Genomic DNA, 18,454 nt, shown 5'->3' on the forward strand with positions numbered 1-18,454 from the left:
CAGACTTAACATGTGATCTAGCAATTCCACTTTTAGGGACATACTAAAAGTGAGAACAGGGGCTTAAACAGGCATTTATATTACTCATTCATGCATTACTCACAATGGCTGTGGTGGTTTGAATAAGAATGGCCCTCAATAAGCTCATATATTTGGATTCTTGGTCCCCAGCCAGTGAACTAGTTGCTCAGGAAGGGCTAGGAGGTGTGGTCTTGTTTTGTTTAAGGTGGTGTCACTGGGGGTGAAAAATGAGGTTTCTCAAAAGCTCACACCATTCCCAGTTATCTCTCCCTGCTTTATAGTTGTTGTCTCAACATGTAAGCTCTCAGCTACTGCTTCAGTGACATGCCAACCATAATCGGTCACACTCACCCTATGAACCTGTAATCACAATAAACTCTTTTTTTGTATAAGTTATCACAACAACAAAAAGTAACTACGGCAAAATGTGAGAAGCAACCCAAATATCTGTAAAATACAGTATGGAGTAACTGTACAATAGTGTTATTCAGTGAGGTACAAGCTACAACATAGATGAACCACCAAAACAGTATGGTAAATGAAATAGGCCAGTCAAAGGGCTTTCTTGAGTCCTCCTATGATTCCTTTAAGCTAAGGTACACAGAGTAGTCAAATGAGACAAAGTAGAAAGGTAATTATGGGTTGGAAAGAAGGAAGAATCAGAGATAACTATTTGAGAGTGTAGTTAGGGAAGATGAAAAAGTTGTGAGAATGGATGCTACAAATGAACCACTACCACTGACCTAATTAGAAATGTAAATGATGAAAATGGTACATCTTATATTACACATATTTTACCAATTTTTTTTTTTAAAAAAGTATACAAAACATCTAGACATGCTAAATCCTACCTAGAGGACACACCATCACATCTGACCACCTGTTCCAAGCTGTCTCTCACTTATGCTATGTTCCCTGTGATGCCAAGTCCTCTGCTTCAGAAAAATGCTCCCATGAAAAATTCCTTTTCTATGGTTTCCCCTGATTTAATTCTTGACTATGGAAAACTATTCTTGACTCTTATCATTAGAATACATGCAGAAGTAGAGTGCTGGCCTAGCAAGCACAAAGTCCTATGTTCAATCCCCAATACCACATGCACACACACATACGCATGCACACACTCAGACACAGACACACAGACACACAGACACACACACACTTTAAAACCAAATCCATTTAAACCAAGACACAGACAGTACCCCCAGCACACCTCTAGAACTGGTACCTGTATTTCTTCTTCTGAAGCTGCCAGATCATTGTTTCAGAAAGCTCAGTGGCATAAATTTCTTCAAAATGAGGGCTCATGATTTTTGTGACTTCTCCATCTCCAGCACCTAAGTCAAGAAGTCTATGAGTTTTCCAGTCCGGATTAATTTTAAGCAGTCTTTGAAACTGATCTGGTGAAAACACAAACATCGAGCCTCTTCCTAGCAACCTGGGGAAAAAAGATAAGAGCTGAAGTCTACATGTATTAATACTTCTATGTACACACAGCGCAAACAGCACCAAAAATTTTTGACTTTATGTAATTATTATATGATTAAAATATAGTTTGTCTTTTATGGGTAAAAGACAATTCACTGATGTATAATATGAGGACATCATGATTTTTATTTATTTTTTTTTTGTTTTAGTTGCAGATGATACTCCAAAATGCATGGGGATGGCAAGACGGAATGGAAGGAGAAGCAAAGAAAAAATTAAATAGTGGAAGTGAGAACTGAAGTCAAAATAGGAAGAAAAGGTAAAAGGAATGGCAGAGATGCCAGGCTAGCAGAGTCAGACCACAGTACCAGGCAGAGGAGTCAAACATCCCTTTTAGGAAGATGGACTAAACCATGTGTAATATGGAGAAAAAATAGCTTTGTATAAAAGACTTTTACAATACACTAAAAATAAAGTTAAAACATTTTAAAAGAGGAAAAGAGCAACCCTTGCAAGAGCAGCCAACTGGCATTAAGGAAGTGGGTCCACATTCAGGTAGGTTGTTTTACAGTTAGCTGTAAAATAATAATTTATTAAAGGTCCTTAAAAAACAAAACAAAACAAAAAACCTTCAAACTTATAGTACTGACTGAAAAGGTAAAAATAAAAGGAGGCTGACAGAGGTTAAACAGAGACAGAAGGAACCCCAGAAAAGCAGGTATAGCTCAAGCAAGCCTCAAAGATGTGCAGTTTCTGCTCCTTTCTTGCTCTTAAATCCTGGTTTGTCTAGGGCAGGAATTCTCCAACTTCCTTTAAGCAAAACAACCTTTTCTTCAAATGAAGTGAAACTCAAGACAGTACAAAATCTAAAGAGCTATTATTATAGCAGCGAGGCTGAGAGCCTGCAGCTGCCAGTAGCCCACTTTTTAAGATTTTCTCTGCAATCTAAAGCAGCTTGAAGCAGCTCCTACTCAGATCCTGGAAAACCACTGATACCAGAAGCAGAGAAATCTGCACCATTTTGCCACTTTCCTGAAATGATCAGTGTCAAATAGGCTTACTGTTCAATGACTGTGAAAATGCATGTACTTGCAGTAAGACCAGTTTCAAAACTATTAATAAAAAGCATGGAGTTGATGCAATAAATTCCTTCTCTTCTTTTGTCATTAAGGCCATAAGAGGGTTTAACAAAATTTAATAATATATTTACAGTAAATCTTCTGCCTCACACAAATGCTGAAAGACTGGAGAGTAGGAGCCCAAAAGACCCTAGAGACAGCTAAGCAGGTTGCTAAGAACTTTTTACCAAAGAAAGCCGTATCTCATAAGAAACTTAACTAATCCCCATGGTTTTCATTGCTAGAGGAAAACAAGCACATGTGAGAAAAAGGACTGAACTTGCTGAAATGGCCGTACAAAATCCACGCAGGATCCAATCAGGCCGGCTCCATGCTGACTTCATGCCACAGAACCAAAATAAGTCACAAAATACTTTGTCTAAAACTTTCTCAGCTATAAAACATGTTTCCTAAGCCGTCTCCCTGGGATGTGAAGAAGCCTGACATGAAACTATAAAATTATAGGGCTACTCATCTGAGGTCAGAGCTCACAAAATTAACACATTAAAGTCTACATTTAAAGGCACCAAAAAAGAAATGAGGGAAATACAACTCTATCTCCAAAGAACATGAGTAATGAGGGTGCCCATTAAAAAGATAAGTGTCAAAAAGAGTCAACCAACTCTGCCCTTTGAGAAGTTCAGCAAGATCTCAAAAGCTAAACTTCCTACGTTTAGCCAGCACAAAGGATCATCTGTGTACATATGGAGCAAAGGATCATCTGTGTACATATGGAGACACTGTCCTAGTATGTCAAGGCCTCTGGAAAACATTAGGGAGAAAGAATGCTCTCCACTGATTCCAGTCCTTCATAATCATTCTAGATTCTCTAGCCAAGTCTACAGAGGAGGTGTCTCTCATCCTTATAAAATAAACTGAAAACAAGCTGGGCAGTGGGTGGTGGGCACACTATTTGATCCCAGCTCTTGGGAGGCAGGGGGGAAGCCAGCCTGGTTCCAGGACAGCCAGGGCTACACAAAGAAAAACTGTCTTGAAAAAACAAAATAAATGAATGAATGGATAGATGAATGAATGAATGAATGAATGAATATAAATAAACTGAAAACAGCTATCAAGTCTCTCAAGCGATATAGCTTGGTGGTAGACAGAGTCCTTGCCTCAATTGTATAAGGTAGTAAAATTCCCAGTAGCACCAATTTTTAAAAAAAGAAAAGAAATTCTTTTAAAATGGGTGTAGTGGCACATATCTGTTATCCCAGCAAATGATAGGAGAGAATCAATTCCCACAATTTGTCCACTCCCTCCAAACTGGTATGCCCTGGCACATGCACATTCATATGTGTACACCCACAGTAAAAAAATAATAGTAACTGTAGAATGAGCAAGGCAGACAGTACAGAATGCAAGAGCGGTATATCAATGAACACAGGTGTAAGGGGTCAATCTGGGCAACATATCAAGACTCCATAAAAACAAAAGGAAGGAGGCAGAAAAGTTACAGATAAAGGAATGGTATTTACTAATTATATTGTCTCTTTAATCAAATCACCAAAATTCTACAGTAAGGAATTTTAAGTGGGTTCCAACAGGTAGAAAGAAAAGGAAGTAATTTAGCTTGACACTTCCAGAAACAAAGCAGCAATGTAAGCACTTTCTTTTTAAAAAAGCATTTACTTATTTGTTTGTTTATGTGTGCATTGGTGTTTTGCCTGCATGTATGTCTGTGTGAGGGAGTCAGAACTGGAGCTACAGACAGATGTGAGCTGCCCTGGGGGTGCTGGGAATTGAAGCCAAGTCCTCTGGAAGAGCAGCCAAGCTCTTAACCAGATTCCCACCTTTTATCACTTTCAAAGAGGTAAGAACCCCTATAACGAATCTCTGCATGGTGGTATATGCACTTGGGAGGCAGAGGCAGGCAGATTTCTAAGTTCAAGGCCAAAATGGTCTACAGAACAAGTTCCACAGCTACACAGAGAAACCCTGTCTTGGACAAAAAAAAAAAAAAAAAAAAAAAAAAAAAAAAAAAAAATCTCTGCAACGGTGACACACCTGATTTCCAAAGAATGAATGAATGGAATGGCATAGGACAGAAAATCAGTGTAACCAATTTTAGGAACAAAACATCAGGTCAGGTTGTATAAATTCAACTCCCAATATAAAATCACAAATGTTTGCTGAAGCAAACATAAACCAAGCTCATAAAAACAAGGCAGAAAATGAAGTAAGAAATCCTGACAGATGGCACTTGATGCCTGAACACATATTTGAGAACCAGATGATAGACTGGGGATCCAGACTTTTAGCAAAAACTTGATCCAAACCTCAAGGGAAAAAGAAAAGTGGGCAAAATAAGGCCTGTTAAACATCATGACTGATTGCCAAAATTTGGCTTTCTCCATTGAGGGCCTTGGGCATGTTTAAAAATTTAACTAAAAAGTGATAAATGATATTTTTGAAATCTTTTATATAGATGTATATGTGAAGGAACCAAACTTTCTGGTGAGTCTAGACATTATGTGAGGACAAATGCCAGATCTTTCAAACAAGCTGTTGTCTACTGTTGGACTCAATAATCAGATCTCTTCAAAAACTTGCCTGTGGGGTGTGGGCTTAAGGCAGATACCTTCCTCTCCAGCATAAGGGCCTCCTTCACTTGAGGGCTTGATCTCAAGTCTTTGCTACATCAAAACCCTTAGTTAGCAGCCTGCTACCAGAAGTTAGTTAAAAATGCAGCCCCTCAGGCAGGTGTGGTGGCACATGCCTTTAATCCCAGCACTTGGATGGGCAGAGGCAGGTGGATCTCTATGAATTCAAGGCCAGTCTGGTCTACAAAGTGAGTTCCAGGACAACTAGGGCTGTTACACAGAGAAACCCTGTCTCAAAAAAACAAAAACAAAAAACCACAGATTCTGAGGACCAATCAACTCATAACCTACTTTTTAACACCATAGCCTGGTGGTCCCTATGTACACCAAAGCAGGAAATACACTGAATGAAGTCTCCCACCACAGAATACAGGCTAATAAAGCTACTTTCACAGTTATAATGGATTTTAAAGGCTCCAACAGGGAGTTTTCTGTCAAGGATTTTGACAAACAGGAGTGTTGTGGCTGAGGTAGTATCTAGAACAAGGTAACTTTCCTCTTTCCTTTTTTAAGTCTAAGAATAAAATGGGTGGGGATTTAATATTCACTTACCCGTTGATAGATGTTCTAGACATAAACAGGCTAAAAACAGATGATACAAAAGAATGATAGAGTTGGATAAATAGCCAGCCAGATTTCTCAATGCTGTTGTTTAAGAAGATCTGTGTTCCTTGATCAAGATAACTCTGAACAAAGACAGACTGAAGTGATTCACATAACTTCTCTCTGTTGCACACATACCACTAAGGGGGAAAAAAAAGGAAGATTAAGCATAGTTGATTTAACAGCTAAGAAAACAACAACAACAAAAAAAAAAACAGAAGTCTAAAATCTAAGATCTTCAAATATAATCTCATGACTCTGAGGGCAATCATCAATCATCTTCTCTACCCACATAACCCACAAAGTACAAACTTCTTTGGGTATGACCTCTCACTTCCTTCTCATCACCCAGCCCTCTAGGTGGAGAGGAAGGGTGAGAGGTTTTCAGGTCATACAGCACAGAAGGAGCTGGCAGAACCAGATCATCAGCCTAGGTCTTAGAACCCTGACCCAAGGCTTCAGTCACAGCACAGTCAAGTCAGACGACCTTCCTTGGCTGAGACTGAACTGTCATATAATTCAGAGATGGAGCTCAAATCTGCCAACCAAACCAGCAGCACAGTGAGCAAGAATTAATACTCTGGAAAGCCCATCAGGTTGCCTGCCTGTCTTCTTCAGAGATATAAGGAAAAGAGACCTTTGGACATCCTGGGGTGTACTTTAGCAATATGCCTGCCAGCAACTCTTAAGAGACTGCAAGGTGAGCTCAAGAAAGCTTAAGTTCATTCTGCAGTCAAGAAAACCAGTGATCACACACACACACACACACACACACACACTCTCTCTCTCTCTCTCTCTCTCTCTCTCTCTCTCCCTTCTCTCTCTCTCTCCTCTCTCTCTCTCTCTCTCTCTCTCTCTCTCTCTCTCTCTCTCTCTCTCTAGGAATAGGCTCTAGCCTGAAAATATATTTTTAAAACAGAATTCCACAACTATACAGTTAACCTTCCAGGCTAGACACATGGCTCAATGGTTAAAAGCACCGGCTGACCAAGCAAAGGACCCAGACTCAGTTTTCCAGCACCCACATGGCAGCTCACAACCATCTTTAACTACAGTTTTAGGGAATTTAATGCCCTCTTCTGGCTTCCTCAGGCACAGCATGCACATGATACATGTATATACATGCAGGCAAAACACCCATAGGCATAAAATAAAAATAATTTTATTTGTTTAGCTAGCATTTCCAAAACAAACATTTCCCATCTCCCTAGAGTTAGGGTAGCAGAAAAGTGGGACAGGAAGTTGCATGGCAGCTTCAGTGTCAGACCCACAAGCAGTCCTAGCTCTATAACTCCTATGTGAGCTCAGACAAGGTGATCCACCAGTATCTATCTTGGTAAGGTACTATGAGGATTAAACAAAAATAGTGCAGGCAAGTCAGTACAGCACAAAGCAAACAGTAGACACCTGTGAAAGCAGTGGTGATTCCTCTAATACAGCTACCCACAAGTCCCTTATATACAGCAGGAAAACTGCAGAGATGGTTACTTTTAGTGCATTATTTATTAGGAAACTACTAACTTTTCCCAATAAGGGGTCTACTAGTCAAAAGTGACTTGCTTAACCTTGACAAATCTGACCACTTACCAGCAATAAGTGTCCCATAACTTCCTGCACAATTAGTGGAGCAACTTTACAGTCATCCAACACTTACTAAATGCTGAGGACAATAAGTCTTCCTGACACTAACATTAAAAGAAACCAAATGTAAGCCAGCAAAAACATGCAAAAGTCACAGTGTCAATGATTCATCCTTTATACACCCTATATACTCCAAACTTTCTCATTCTTGACTAGTTTGTACTAACTTGCTATTTAACCACTGTTACCAAAACTGCCTGTGCTTTTACCTAACACATAGTGTTGTCTCTGCCCTATAATGACAAGCTATAAAAATGGCTTAAATCCACAGCCAACACTTGTCTCCTTGGTCTGGAAGTGTTCTTGCTTAATCATTTACTAATCCTGAAATCTTACTGAGCCTGAAGCTATGCCCCCATACAGCTCATAAATCATTTTTATTGTACTCATGACCTTGTGCACATTCTGAACTCTAAACTCTGAGCTACTCTGACTTTTATTTTTTTACTCTGAAATGACTAATCAGGTTGAAACCCAGCACCTTGCTAACAGGCAATCAGGAACATTCTAATAATGTGGGCAAGAAGTCATCCAATTGAAAACCAGGCGCTAAGAATTTCCTGGCATCCATTTGTAAATGGACAATAAGAATAACAATGGATTCTGACTTCCAAAAGTAAGCAAGAAGTGGCATCATTTACTGCTATTGTTTTCAAGCACCATGAAAAAAAAATCTTGAATTTTAATAGCATATTTCTCCATTCATAAATACTAACACATGTGGTTGAACTTTTACTGCCACAAGTTTTCTCAGGAAAGAATCTGGTGGTCTGAATAAGAATGGCCCCCATAGGCTCATATATTTGAATGCTTAGTCACCAGGGAGTGGCACTATTTTAAAGGATTAAAAGGATTAGAATTTGTGCCCTTGCTGGAGTAGGTGTGACCTTGTTGGAGGAAGTGTGTCACTACGGGTTTGCTCTGAGGTTTTAAAAGCCCATGCCAAGCCCAGAGTCCCTCCCCAGGCCTGCAGATTAGGATGTAGTTCTCGGCTCCTGTTCAAGCACCTGTCTGCCACCATGTTCCCTACCATGATAACAGACTAAACCTCTGAAACTGTAAGCAAGTCCTCAATTAAATATTTTCCTTCCTAAGAGTTGCCTTGGTCATGAAGTGTCTTCACAGGAACAGAAAGTGATTAGTAAATGCTGCTGAATAAAAAGGAGTAAAGTTCTTCCCTATGGAGGTTTCTATGTCCCTCCTGGCCAGTTATGTGATACAAGGCTCAAGTCCACAAGAGCACCAGACATCATTACCAAAAAGCAGAAACAACTCAGCTGTCCATCAACTGATGAGTAAAAAAAAGTGTAGTAGATGCATACAAGGGAACAATGTTCAACCATAATAAGAATAACGTTCAGGCTCATGCTCCAAAGGATAAGCCTTGACAACACACTAAGTAAAATAAGCCAGTCACAAGAGGTCAACTACTGTATAGTTCTACTTATATCAAACAACCAAGACATAGAAATCCAGAGACAAAAAGCAAATTCTGTAACCCAGGCCTTGGGCCAAGAAACAGTAGGAACTGGCTTATTAATGGACATAAGGTTTCTATTGGAGGTAGTAAAAATTTCCAAAGGTAGACATTAGTGATGGCTGTACAACTCTGAAAATACTAGAAACTATTGTGCATTATAAATTTTTTGCAGGGACTGCGGAGATGCCTCAGTTGATAAGGTGCTTGCTTTGTAAACTTGAGGACTTGAGTTCAGTGGCTAGGACCCATGTAAATGAAGAAGCCAGGCATGTGGTGGTAAATATAATCCAGTGCAGGGAAGGTGGAGAAAGATAAAGTCCTAGGGCTTGCTTGCCAATCAGCCTTGCCCTTCGTATTTGGCCAGTGATGGACCATCTTAAGAGAACAAAGTGGACATAACTCACTTTCTCACATAACTGAGAAATGACATCCAAGGTTATTCTGAGTGCCATTTACACTTACCTCTCTCTCTCTCTCTCTCTCTCTCTCTCTCTCTCTCTCTCTCTCACGCACACACACACACACACACACACACACACACACACACACACACACACAATTTTCAAGGCAAACACGCCTACACGTAGGTGGATAGTTTGATCCTACAGAAATTAAGCACTCCGGAAACACATATGACCTAGCAAATAATATGTAACAGTAATAATGGTCAAAGTGCTCACCATGGTTTCCAAGGCCTTACAAGATTATTGTTCTTTCTTGTCCACAGCCTTACCTCACAGCATATACTACCATGATCCTGGGCTCTCACTTTAACAGTGTTCTGTACTCTCTTCTAAAGGCTCCTTTCCCACAGCTATTCCATACAACATTTGTTTCTGCCCACTGTGCTCCCCGCCTGGTTAGTGCAGCCCAACTTAAGCATTTCCTCAGTTTCCCTGAACTTCTAGAGTAGCTTAGAATTTCCTATACTAAGCCCCTCTCATACATCCCATGTGTCTGTTTCCTTGGCAACATGTGTGCCAGCTAAATAGTTTATTGCATGTTTAGCATCTATCCTCACAGACCAAAAGATTCATAAAGACTGGGACAACAGCTGACTTCAGAATTAGGTAGACAGAGACAAATGATTTATTTGCCTCTGGCTCTTAAAACAATTGCTCTGCTAAGACTCACAGGAAGTCTACATAGGCAGAATCTGGCATCTTTAACAAACTTGTAAAGGAAACAAGGATAACCACAGAGACATCCTGTCATTGGGTTGTCAGTTGCTCAAACTCCAGGGTTTCTACAAGCCTTACTTAACCCTAACTTTGCAAACAATGGTTAAGAATTATCTACTTACTGACCTACCACAAAACTGCATTATCACACACAAGCACACATGGAAGAGACAGTGAGCACCCATGGGTGCCAGACACCTGGCAAATCTTTATGTTGCAATTACACCACATAATTTTTGTTTTGTTTTTTGAACAGTGCCTTACACTGTAGCAGGGGTTGACTGGAGCTTACTATGTAGCTCAGACTAAAAGCAACAGTCCTGCCTCAGCCTTCCAAGCTCTGAATTACAGGCATGAGCTACTTCATGTGTGTTAAACTTCCTATCTTTTGAACAGAAGGAAGTCTAGAGTCCCAGAGTGCTTTCAGCTGCTTCTAGATCCTATTCCTGTGACTGTATGCCAAGTGCATTTTTAAAAAGAGTTCTTGCTTCACTCTATCCAGTACTGCTTGAAAATAAACAGGGCTATTCGCCAATGAAGCTGGTCTGGACAAGTCTGAAGAAAAAACAATCCAGTCTGGACAGTATATTCCTATGGGCCAGCGTTTCTCAATCTTGGTACCGACACTTCGGCTTGGGAACCCTTTGTTACAGACTACCTTTACATATCAGATGGGAGTAGCACCACCCCAATGCACAAAATGCCCTCCAAGGAGCAACTGCCACTTCTTGAGAACCTATATGAGAACTGGATTTAGCCAGTAGTGTTTCCTAACTACCTTGGCTTAACTGTGATCTAAGATGGCTACTCAATTACAGGAGGGACTCATTGGTCTTGGAAACTTGAATCCTAGGAGGGAAAATAAAATCTGAAACCAAAACAAACAAGAAACAATGAGATTATGATCTGGGTTCCAACCAACAAAGCCCTCGATAAGCAAACCTTGCTCAGAAGCCAACAAGAAACAATTAGTGAGAAGCTACTGCACACAGATGGTGGTCCCCTGCAGTCACTGCTCTCCAAACAACCAGGCTTAAATGAGAGCTCTATAGAGCTCACAGCACTGGGTAGCTGCCTAAAGACTCATGGGCACTTTCCAGCAGGTAAAGTTCTTTGAATGCATGCTCCTCAAAGGCTACAGAGACAAAGGTGCAGTGGGCAAGAAAATACTACACTTATTAAATGGTCTGTGAGCTTATTAATCAAGTAAACTTTGAAATCCTACCAACCCACTGATGCCAAGCACAGTAGGCTATGTTAACTAAATACCTTTGCAAAGCTATACTAACAATATTTTCATTACTTGCACAGGACTGCATGGACAATAATAACTAGACAAACAATAAAGAGCCAAATTGGGTGGGTGACAATAGCATGGTGGTGTTTCTAACAATGTTACTAAATCAAATAATGAGACATGATGTCTTACTGTCTTTCAAACTTCTTCATGAGCTGGGGAGATGGCTCAGTAATTGCTGTACCAACATGAGGCCCTGAGTTGAAATACATAAAAAGCCAGGCAGCCTAGCCAAAACCATGAGCTTGAGGTTCTATGAGAGCCCCACCTGTTTCAAGAGAATAAGGCAGAGAGTGATAGAGGAATATACCCAATGTCCTCCTCTAGCCTCCACAACTATGCACCTGACCATACACATACACTCACACACACACACAAAATAAAAACTTCATTCAGCACGTGAACGTTTCTTAATATTTGTATAACCTTGGTTGATGAGTCACTTTTAGAGTGAAAGAAATACAATCTTTCTATGAAACCACATCTGATTGTCAAGGCTCAGGGACACGGTTTAAAGTTTCTCTAAAATTACTTTTTGGAATTTTCACAAAAAACACATGCTTTACAATGAATAGTCTTTTCTTTCAAAAGACAACAGAATTTAGCATACCAATAGAACTTGAAAATTATAAAACACAGCTTACTGACTCTATATAGTGTGACATAATAAAAATAAATATTCACTCTTTCCCCCATATTCCTAGTACAGAACTCCTAAAATATCTGAGAAATCTTCATGGTGATAAGGATGTTTTTTGGTGCTGGGCAGTGGTGCCCACGCCTTTAATCCCAGCACTTGGGAGGCAGAGGCAGGCGGATCTCTGTGAGTTTGAGACCAACCTGCTCTACAAAAGCTAGTTCCATGACAGCCTCCAAAGCCACAGAGAAACCCTGGGGTTGGGGGAGGAGAATGTCTTTTGGTGACTGGAGAGACCTACTGCTTGCTCTTCCAGAGAAACAAGGCTTAATTCCCAGAACCCACAAGGTGGTTGACAACATTCTGTAATAGCTACAGGGGATCTAATAATCTCTTTTGGTCTCCTTGGGAACTAGGCATGCACATAGTACCCAGACATGCATGCAGGCAAGACACTCATACACATAGAATAAAAATAGTAAGTCTTTAAAAAATTAAAAAGAATTATGTTTTGTTCATAAATAAGAGGATTTCCCAAAACTGGAAGGAGGAAAAGTTATGACTAGACAGCTGGAACTTTTGACCCTATCCTACATCCCCAAGAACAGAAAAAACACTAGACTGAAGCTGGCCATCTATGGCCAATGATTCGATCCATTAAGCCTAAATCCGGGAATCATTACAGCAAATTATAAAACCTAGGGGATGGGGTTGCAGGAACCTCTGAACATACAGCCAAGGTGAGGAAAGGTAATGGCAACCTGGAGACCTGGAAGTTTTTCCAAAGCATGTCAAACTGAGCAGTTCTACCACTGTCTAACTCATAAACCACAAAATCTTCAACCATAGTGCCTTCACAAAGGCCCACTCGGGTCCATGCAGTTTCCTATTAAGAAGGCAAGCCCATTTTCACACAGCCTTCAGAGAATACATGGTTTCCTAAAAGGAGCTATATGAAGTATGGGAAACACTTGGGCCTTTTACTGAGGCAAAGCTGGATTCAAAACCCAACTCTACCCAACAACTGACTCTGATCTCTCCCAAGTCTCTTGAATCTGTCAAGTGGGAGTGGTGCTGCCTATGAAGAAGAGCTGTCATAAGGATTATAAAGCATAACTCACTTAAAGGTGCTAGGTACAAAATGAAAGCCTATTAAATGTTCTTATGTCAGAAGGAAAAGGCTGGCTGGAGGGGTGGGGGGTAGTTCAAGGAAAGGCCACACTACCGGTCTGGACACACAAATCATTTGCAAAATAAATGGGTCCCTTGAATTTAATGAATAAACAGTCTTTCCAATTAGAAAGGTGATCAGAAAAAGGCCATGAACTACAATCGTTAAGGACTCAGAAATTCCATTCCCAGATTCTACAATGCAATGCAATCAGTCTCAAATAAAAGCCAGCTCTGGAGTAAATCCATAAATCGCTCACCATTTTGCTAGAAATTTGTAACAAGTCAGTATCTCTTTACTTGAGATATGTAATGGGGTTCTAGGAATTAGGATTCCTCCAAGATATATCAACAATGAGTGAAAAAAGCTACCCCCAATAGCGCTGGCCCATGAACCCTACAGGAAAAAGACTTAGCACCCAATTCTGGTAATTTAGGCCCATAATTAAATATACACATGCATATCTGCTGGTTTTCTGGTACATCTATTCCATAAATTATAGCACTTGGCAAGGCCAAGTCTAACAAGAATTTCTCTCTCCTCAGTACTGGCCAAAACTTGTCCTATCTGCAGGTTTTCTATAGGGCATCCAGCAGCATAAACCTTAGATTCTGGTAACAATTTCAATGCACACAATGAAAGGTGTCCTCATATTCATAGTGGAGAGCCATTTATACAGATTAGATTAAGTTGCTTTAGCCTTGACTTAATAAATGTCCTCATTCCAAATACTCTCTCGAGACTAGTGTTTTATAATCCTAAAATTTTAACAAAACTTCTGATGATCCAAACAACAGACTTTTTAGCAGAGATTATGGGGTCCTCTAGGGCACTTTTGAAGGGGAACATAATGACCCTTGGCATATTCAGGGAAGGAAGTGATCTTGATGGTCCATGAAACTGAGGCAAGCACTTGTTTAAGGGCTTTAGCACAGGGTGCAAACAGGAAAGAAACCTTCTCTGGAGTCCTTAGTATTCGACAGCAAAGGCTTCCACACTGGAAGGCAGAACAGAGACACCAATTCACCACAGTCTCCCGGCTACCTGGCTGGCACCCTGAAGCATGGAACTCATGCCTGACCTCTGCCAACCTCCAAAAGGTAACTGAAAAATAGAGACAGGAAACTAATCTCTCCTTTAGCACATCTGACCGTGGCTGTAACATTCAAGTACTTTTTCATTTGTAAATATATATTCCAATGCTATCCTGCCTCTGTTGTAGAGGCTGGCACAGCAGTTCTGAGCTTATATAAGAAGGTAAAAATAATAATAAGTACCAGGTTTATATGAAACTTATAATTTTAAGTGACCTCTAATTCCAGACATTAAATGTTATATGTGAAAAGCAAACAGAAGTTTTTCACCTGAAGAAACCGCCATAGTTTGGAACCAACAAGTTTCATAACAACCTTTCAATTCATCAATTGAGAGGCTGTGGATGACTGTTATTACCAAGGATCTAGTTACAAGTGCCTTGAGGAGCCTTTCAAGTTTCAATAGCTCCGTAATAGTTCTTTAACTCTAAGCACCAGGTAGGATGCACCAAAAAGACTACATTCAAAGGTTTTTGTTGTTTTCGTTCTGTGTTCTGAGTGTACTGACAATGATGACTGACATCTAGTTCTTGCTACTCTCTATTTCTCCTTCAGAGGGTCCATCCTTCCATCCTGGGATTGAGAATACCATACTGTTGATTAACGAAGGTGGACAACTGAGGAGGGAAACAGACTTTTAAAGATATATACTTTTAATAGGCCAGAGAAATATTACTTCTTCACCCTGACACACCCTAGTTCATAGCTGAACCAATGTGGTGGCTTTGTTTCAATAAAACTTAATTTGAAGACTCTACCATTTGAATTTCATATGAGAAATTCTCATGTTACAATAGTATTGATAACCATTTAAAAACACGAGACTATTCTTATTTCACAGGCTACCCAAGTCAATGAGACCAGTTTGGCCTGCTTATCATGTCCCTTCTTCAGAAATCCCTTGCTTCTTGCCAAAGTAAAACATAATCCAGTTCTGAAGCTAGTACACTGAAACAAGCCACTTAGTTTTCAAGCTAAGCCCAACAGAGCCTTGCATCTTCAGGCTCTAACAACTAAACTGCATTTTTTAATGAGTAAACTTTACTCCAGATCTCTCTTTTAACCAAAGAAGTCTGCACCATAAATCATTCATAAAACACCACCAAGAAAACCTGTGCTAAGTATGGTTTAGCCTGTAACTCTTCTTTCAAGCAACTCCAAAAGAACCAGATGTGGCTGGTCATGGAACCCACACACCCAAATGAACACCAGAAAGCCTCTATAAAACTATTAATTTGAAGGGGGGAAACCATTAAAGTTACTTCACAAGCAACAAACCTATGCAGCAAACCAGGATTCTGGAATATAAAAGAAAGGAACCATGCAGTCTGCAAGGATACAGAAAGGCCAGCCTCTCACTCTTGTCAGCTCATGGTGGCTTCTGGGCACACACACTTTCCTCCTGGTCATTTCATCTTGACATTTCTTTTTATAACACAAATGCATTCACCTCAAAAATAGCGTCTGGCAGGGTTTAGTGGTGCACACTTACAATAATCCCAGTACCCAAGAGGCCAAGGTAGGAGGGTTGTGACTCTGAAGACACCCTGAACTTTCAGTTCATCCTAAACTGGCAGACCCTCCCTCAAAGCACTAAGGATGGCCAGGTAGGGGTGGCACACAAAACAAAACAAACAAAACCCAAAGGGCAAGCCGGACATGATGCTGAACACCTGTAATTCTAGCATTCTGGAGCTGAGGCAGAAAGACAGCCTTGAGTTCAAAGCCAGCCTGGATTACATAGGAGTACTAGGACAGCCAGAGCTACAAGGCCCTGGCTCAAAGTTAAATACATAAATACACAAGGACTATGGATGTGACTCAGTGGTTGCCTATCCTGGGTTTGATCCTTGGCACCACAAAAATAAATGAACGTATGCAATCAGAAAATGCTCTCAACTGGAAACATGGAGACAGTGTCCACTGCTATCACTCTTCCTGAGCTCTACAGAAACCAATTTTAGTTTTTAAAATAAGTACAATATTTGAAAAAAATTTTAGATTGTGTGTGTGTGTGTGTGTGTGTGTGTGTGTGTGTGTGTGTGTGTGTGTGTGTGTCCAATCCAGTTGGATCCAGAGGTACCCAATCCTGCTGGAGTTACAGAGTTGTGTCTGACTTGGGTGCTGGGAACTGAACAACACAATCTCTTAACTACTTAGCTCCCATAAGCACCTTTTTTATGAGCACATAAATCAAGTCACTGCAGTAATCACAAGTGTTACCAACAATTGGGAGACTGAGCCATAATTTTTCATCAAAGAGAATAATCTTTTTTTTTTCTACCTACTCCTTGCTAAAAATGTCATTTCCAATTCCTTGTTCCACACGGACAAGAGGCATTCTGTTGCCTGTACAATTAACAGTGTAGTACTTCTATGACACTGAGCCAGCATAAAATAGCCCATGGCGATAATTAAGATTGTATACTAAGTTTACATACTCTTAACAATACCACGAGTGGTCATCTAAAACACCACAATCACTAGGGATTTTTTTTTTTTAACATAAATCTACGATTCTTCCAAAAGAGAAAAAGGAGTCTGATTATCGACCAACAGTGGAATAGTTTCCGGGATCTGAGTTCCATACTAACATCATAAAAAAAAAATGCATCCCAATAATTAGGAAATAAAAACTTAATATTACTTTTATACATGAAAAGGTAAGGTCCAAAATGACACGAGGAATAATTCCTTACTTCGCTCTATAAAAATCAATATGTACTAAACTCTGGCTTTTAGAAGCCCAAAGTTTGTCTAAATTCAAAGGCCTCTTTTCAGTGACTGCAAGGTTACCCGCAAACTACTTACGGTCAAATCTGAAATACCACCCTCTTTAATTCCACAGCTGATCCACGCATCCTTCTTAAGTGGTACAAACAGCTCATGAAAAGACCATCCAACCGGTAGAATCCCATGACTCAAAACCCATCAACTACAACAAGAATTCACAGCTGCACAGTTCTGACTTTAAATACCTCTTCCCTTTAAAACCTGCATCCTCCTCCTCATCCCAACCTTTCTGATCAGCTAACTAAACCCAAGTTTAAAGGACACGTCTCATAGGCATAGAGGAAGAGGGTTCCTAGGCTGGGAGCCCAGACCTGTCAAACACATTTTTTTTTTTTAAGCACTTAGGGCAAAATGTCAGCCGAATGGTTCATGAGGCCAGTTAATTGCTTTATAACCCTTTGTATGTTCAGAGATTCGGCTAGACAAAAAGAGGGACCGGCTTTCGGTTTTGTTCCTCGGGAGAGAGGAAGGCTGGCCCGGGAGATGGTGGGGGCTGTTCTCTGCTCGGGCCCCGGTGCCAGCTGGGTGGCCCACCCCGAAGTTACTCGGATTCTGAGGCCGGGCGCGGACGCTGCCGGGAGCCTGGGAACAATGCAGGGTTCCGGGGCGCCCATGCTGGGCCTGGGGAGCCGGGCAGCGGAGGCGGTCCCCTGCCCGCGACGCTGAACAAAAGGCTCCGTGGAGCCAGCGCCCGGGCCGGGAAAAGTTTGAGAGAGGCCGGGGTCGAGGCCCGCGCGCGCCGCCCCGCACAATGGCCCAGCCGAGCGCGGGAAGGCCGAGCGCCACGCCCCCGCTCCGCAGGGCTGCGGCCCAGTACCTGGTGCGTGTCCTTCCCGCCGCCCGCGGACGCCGCTGGCCCGCCGGGGCCGCTCGTCATGTTCACGTACAGGGAGCGGGAGAGCGGGCTCCGCAGCGTCCACATCCTCCGCGCCAGCCACACGGACGCCAGGCTCAGGCACAGCCAGCCCGCCAACAGTCTCATCGGGGGGCCGCGGCCGCCAGCTCGGATCACCGCCGGGCCCAGGCCCAGGAGGAGGAGGAGGAGCCGCCGCCTCCAGCCACCGCCGTCGCCGCCCGAGCTCGAGCCATCGCCGCCAAGTCGCCCGTGCAGCCCCCTTCGGGGCCGAGGCGGGGGGTGGGAGGAGCGGCGGGCGCGCGGCCTTCTCCAGTCCCCCGCGGCCCTTCCCGGTCCGGAACGCCAACGCCTCCAGCTCCGGTTTCCACCCGGAGCACGTACAAATGCAGGAGGGGCGTTCTCCCTACCCAATGAACGGAGGCGGCCCGGCCGGGGAGGCGGGAGAAAGACTCCCTTTCCGCACGTTCCCCGTGGCGGCCGCCTGGGTGCATAATGGCGGAATATCTGGGGAGACTTCTAGAGTCTCGC

General features: G+C 41.9%; 1 protein-coding gene across 3 annotated transcripts in view; it reads right to left on the reverse strand.

Annotated features, from left to right (window-relative positions):
• The window catches only part of Mettl9 (methyltransferase like 9), a 37,292-nt gene extending 19,100 nt beyond the window's left edge, over nt 1-18,192 (reverse strand). For all 3 annotated transcript variants that reach the window (XM_027410239.2, XM_027410238.2, XM_027410240.2), the window contains exons 1-3: nt 17,888-18,192; nt 5,726-5,916; nt 1,250-1,459 (exon numbers count right to left, since the gene is read on the reverse strand). In XM_027410239.2, coding sequence (XP_027266040.1) covers nt 1,250-1,459; nt 5,726-5,916; nt 17,888-18,052 — 566 coding nt within the window. In that variant the 5' untranslated portion in view covers nt 18,053-18,192. The remainder of the gene's footprint in view (nt 1-1,249; nt 1,460-5,725; nt 5,917-17,887) is intronic.
• Between the last annotated feature and the right edge of the window lie 262 nt (nt 18,193-18,454).

This window comes from Cricetulus griseus, chromosome 3 (assembly GCF_003668045.3).
Source record: "Cricetulus griseus strain 17A/GY chromosome 3, alternate assembly CriGri-PICRH-1.0, whole genome shotgun sequence".
NCBI classification, from domain to species: Eukaryota; Metazoa; Chordata; class Mammalia; order Rodentia; family Cricetidae; genus Cricetulus; species Cricetulus griseus.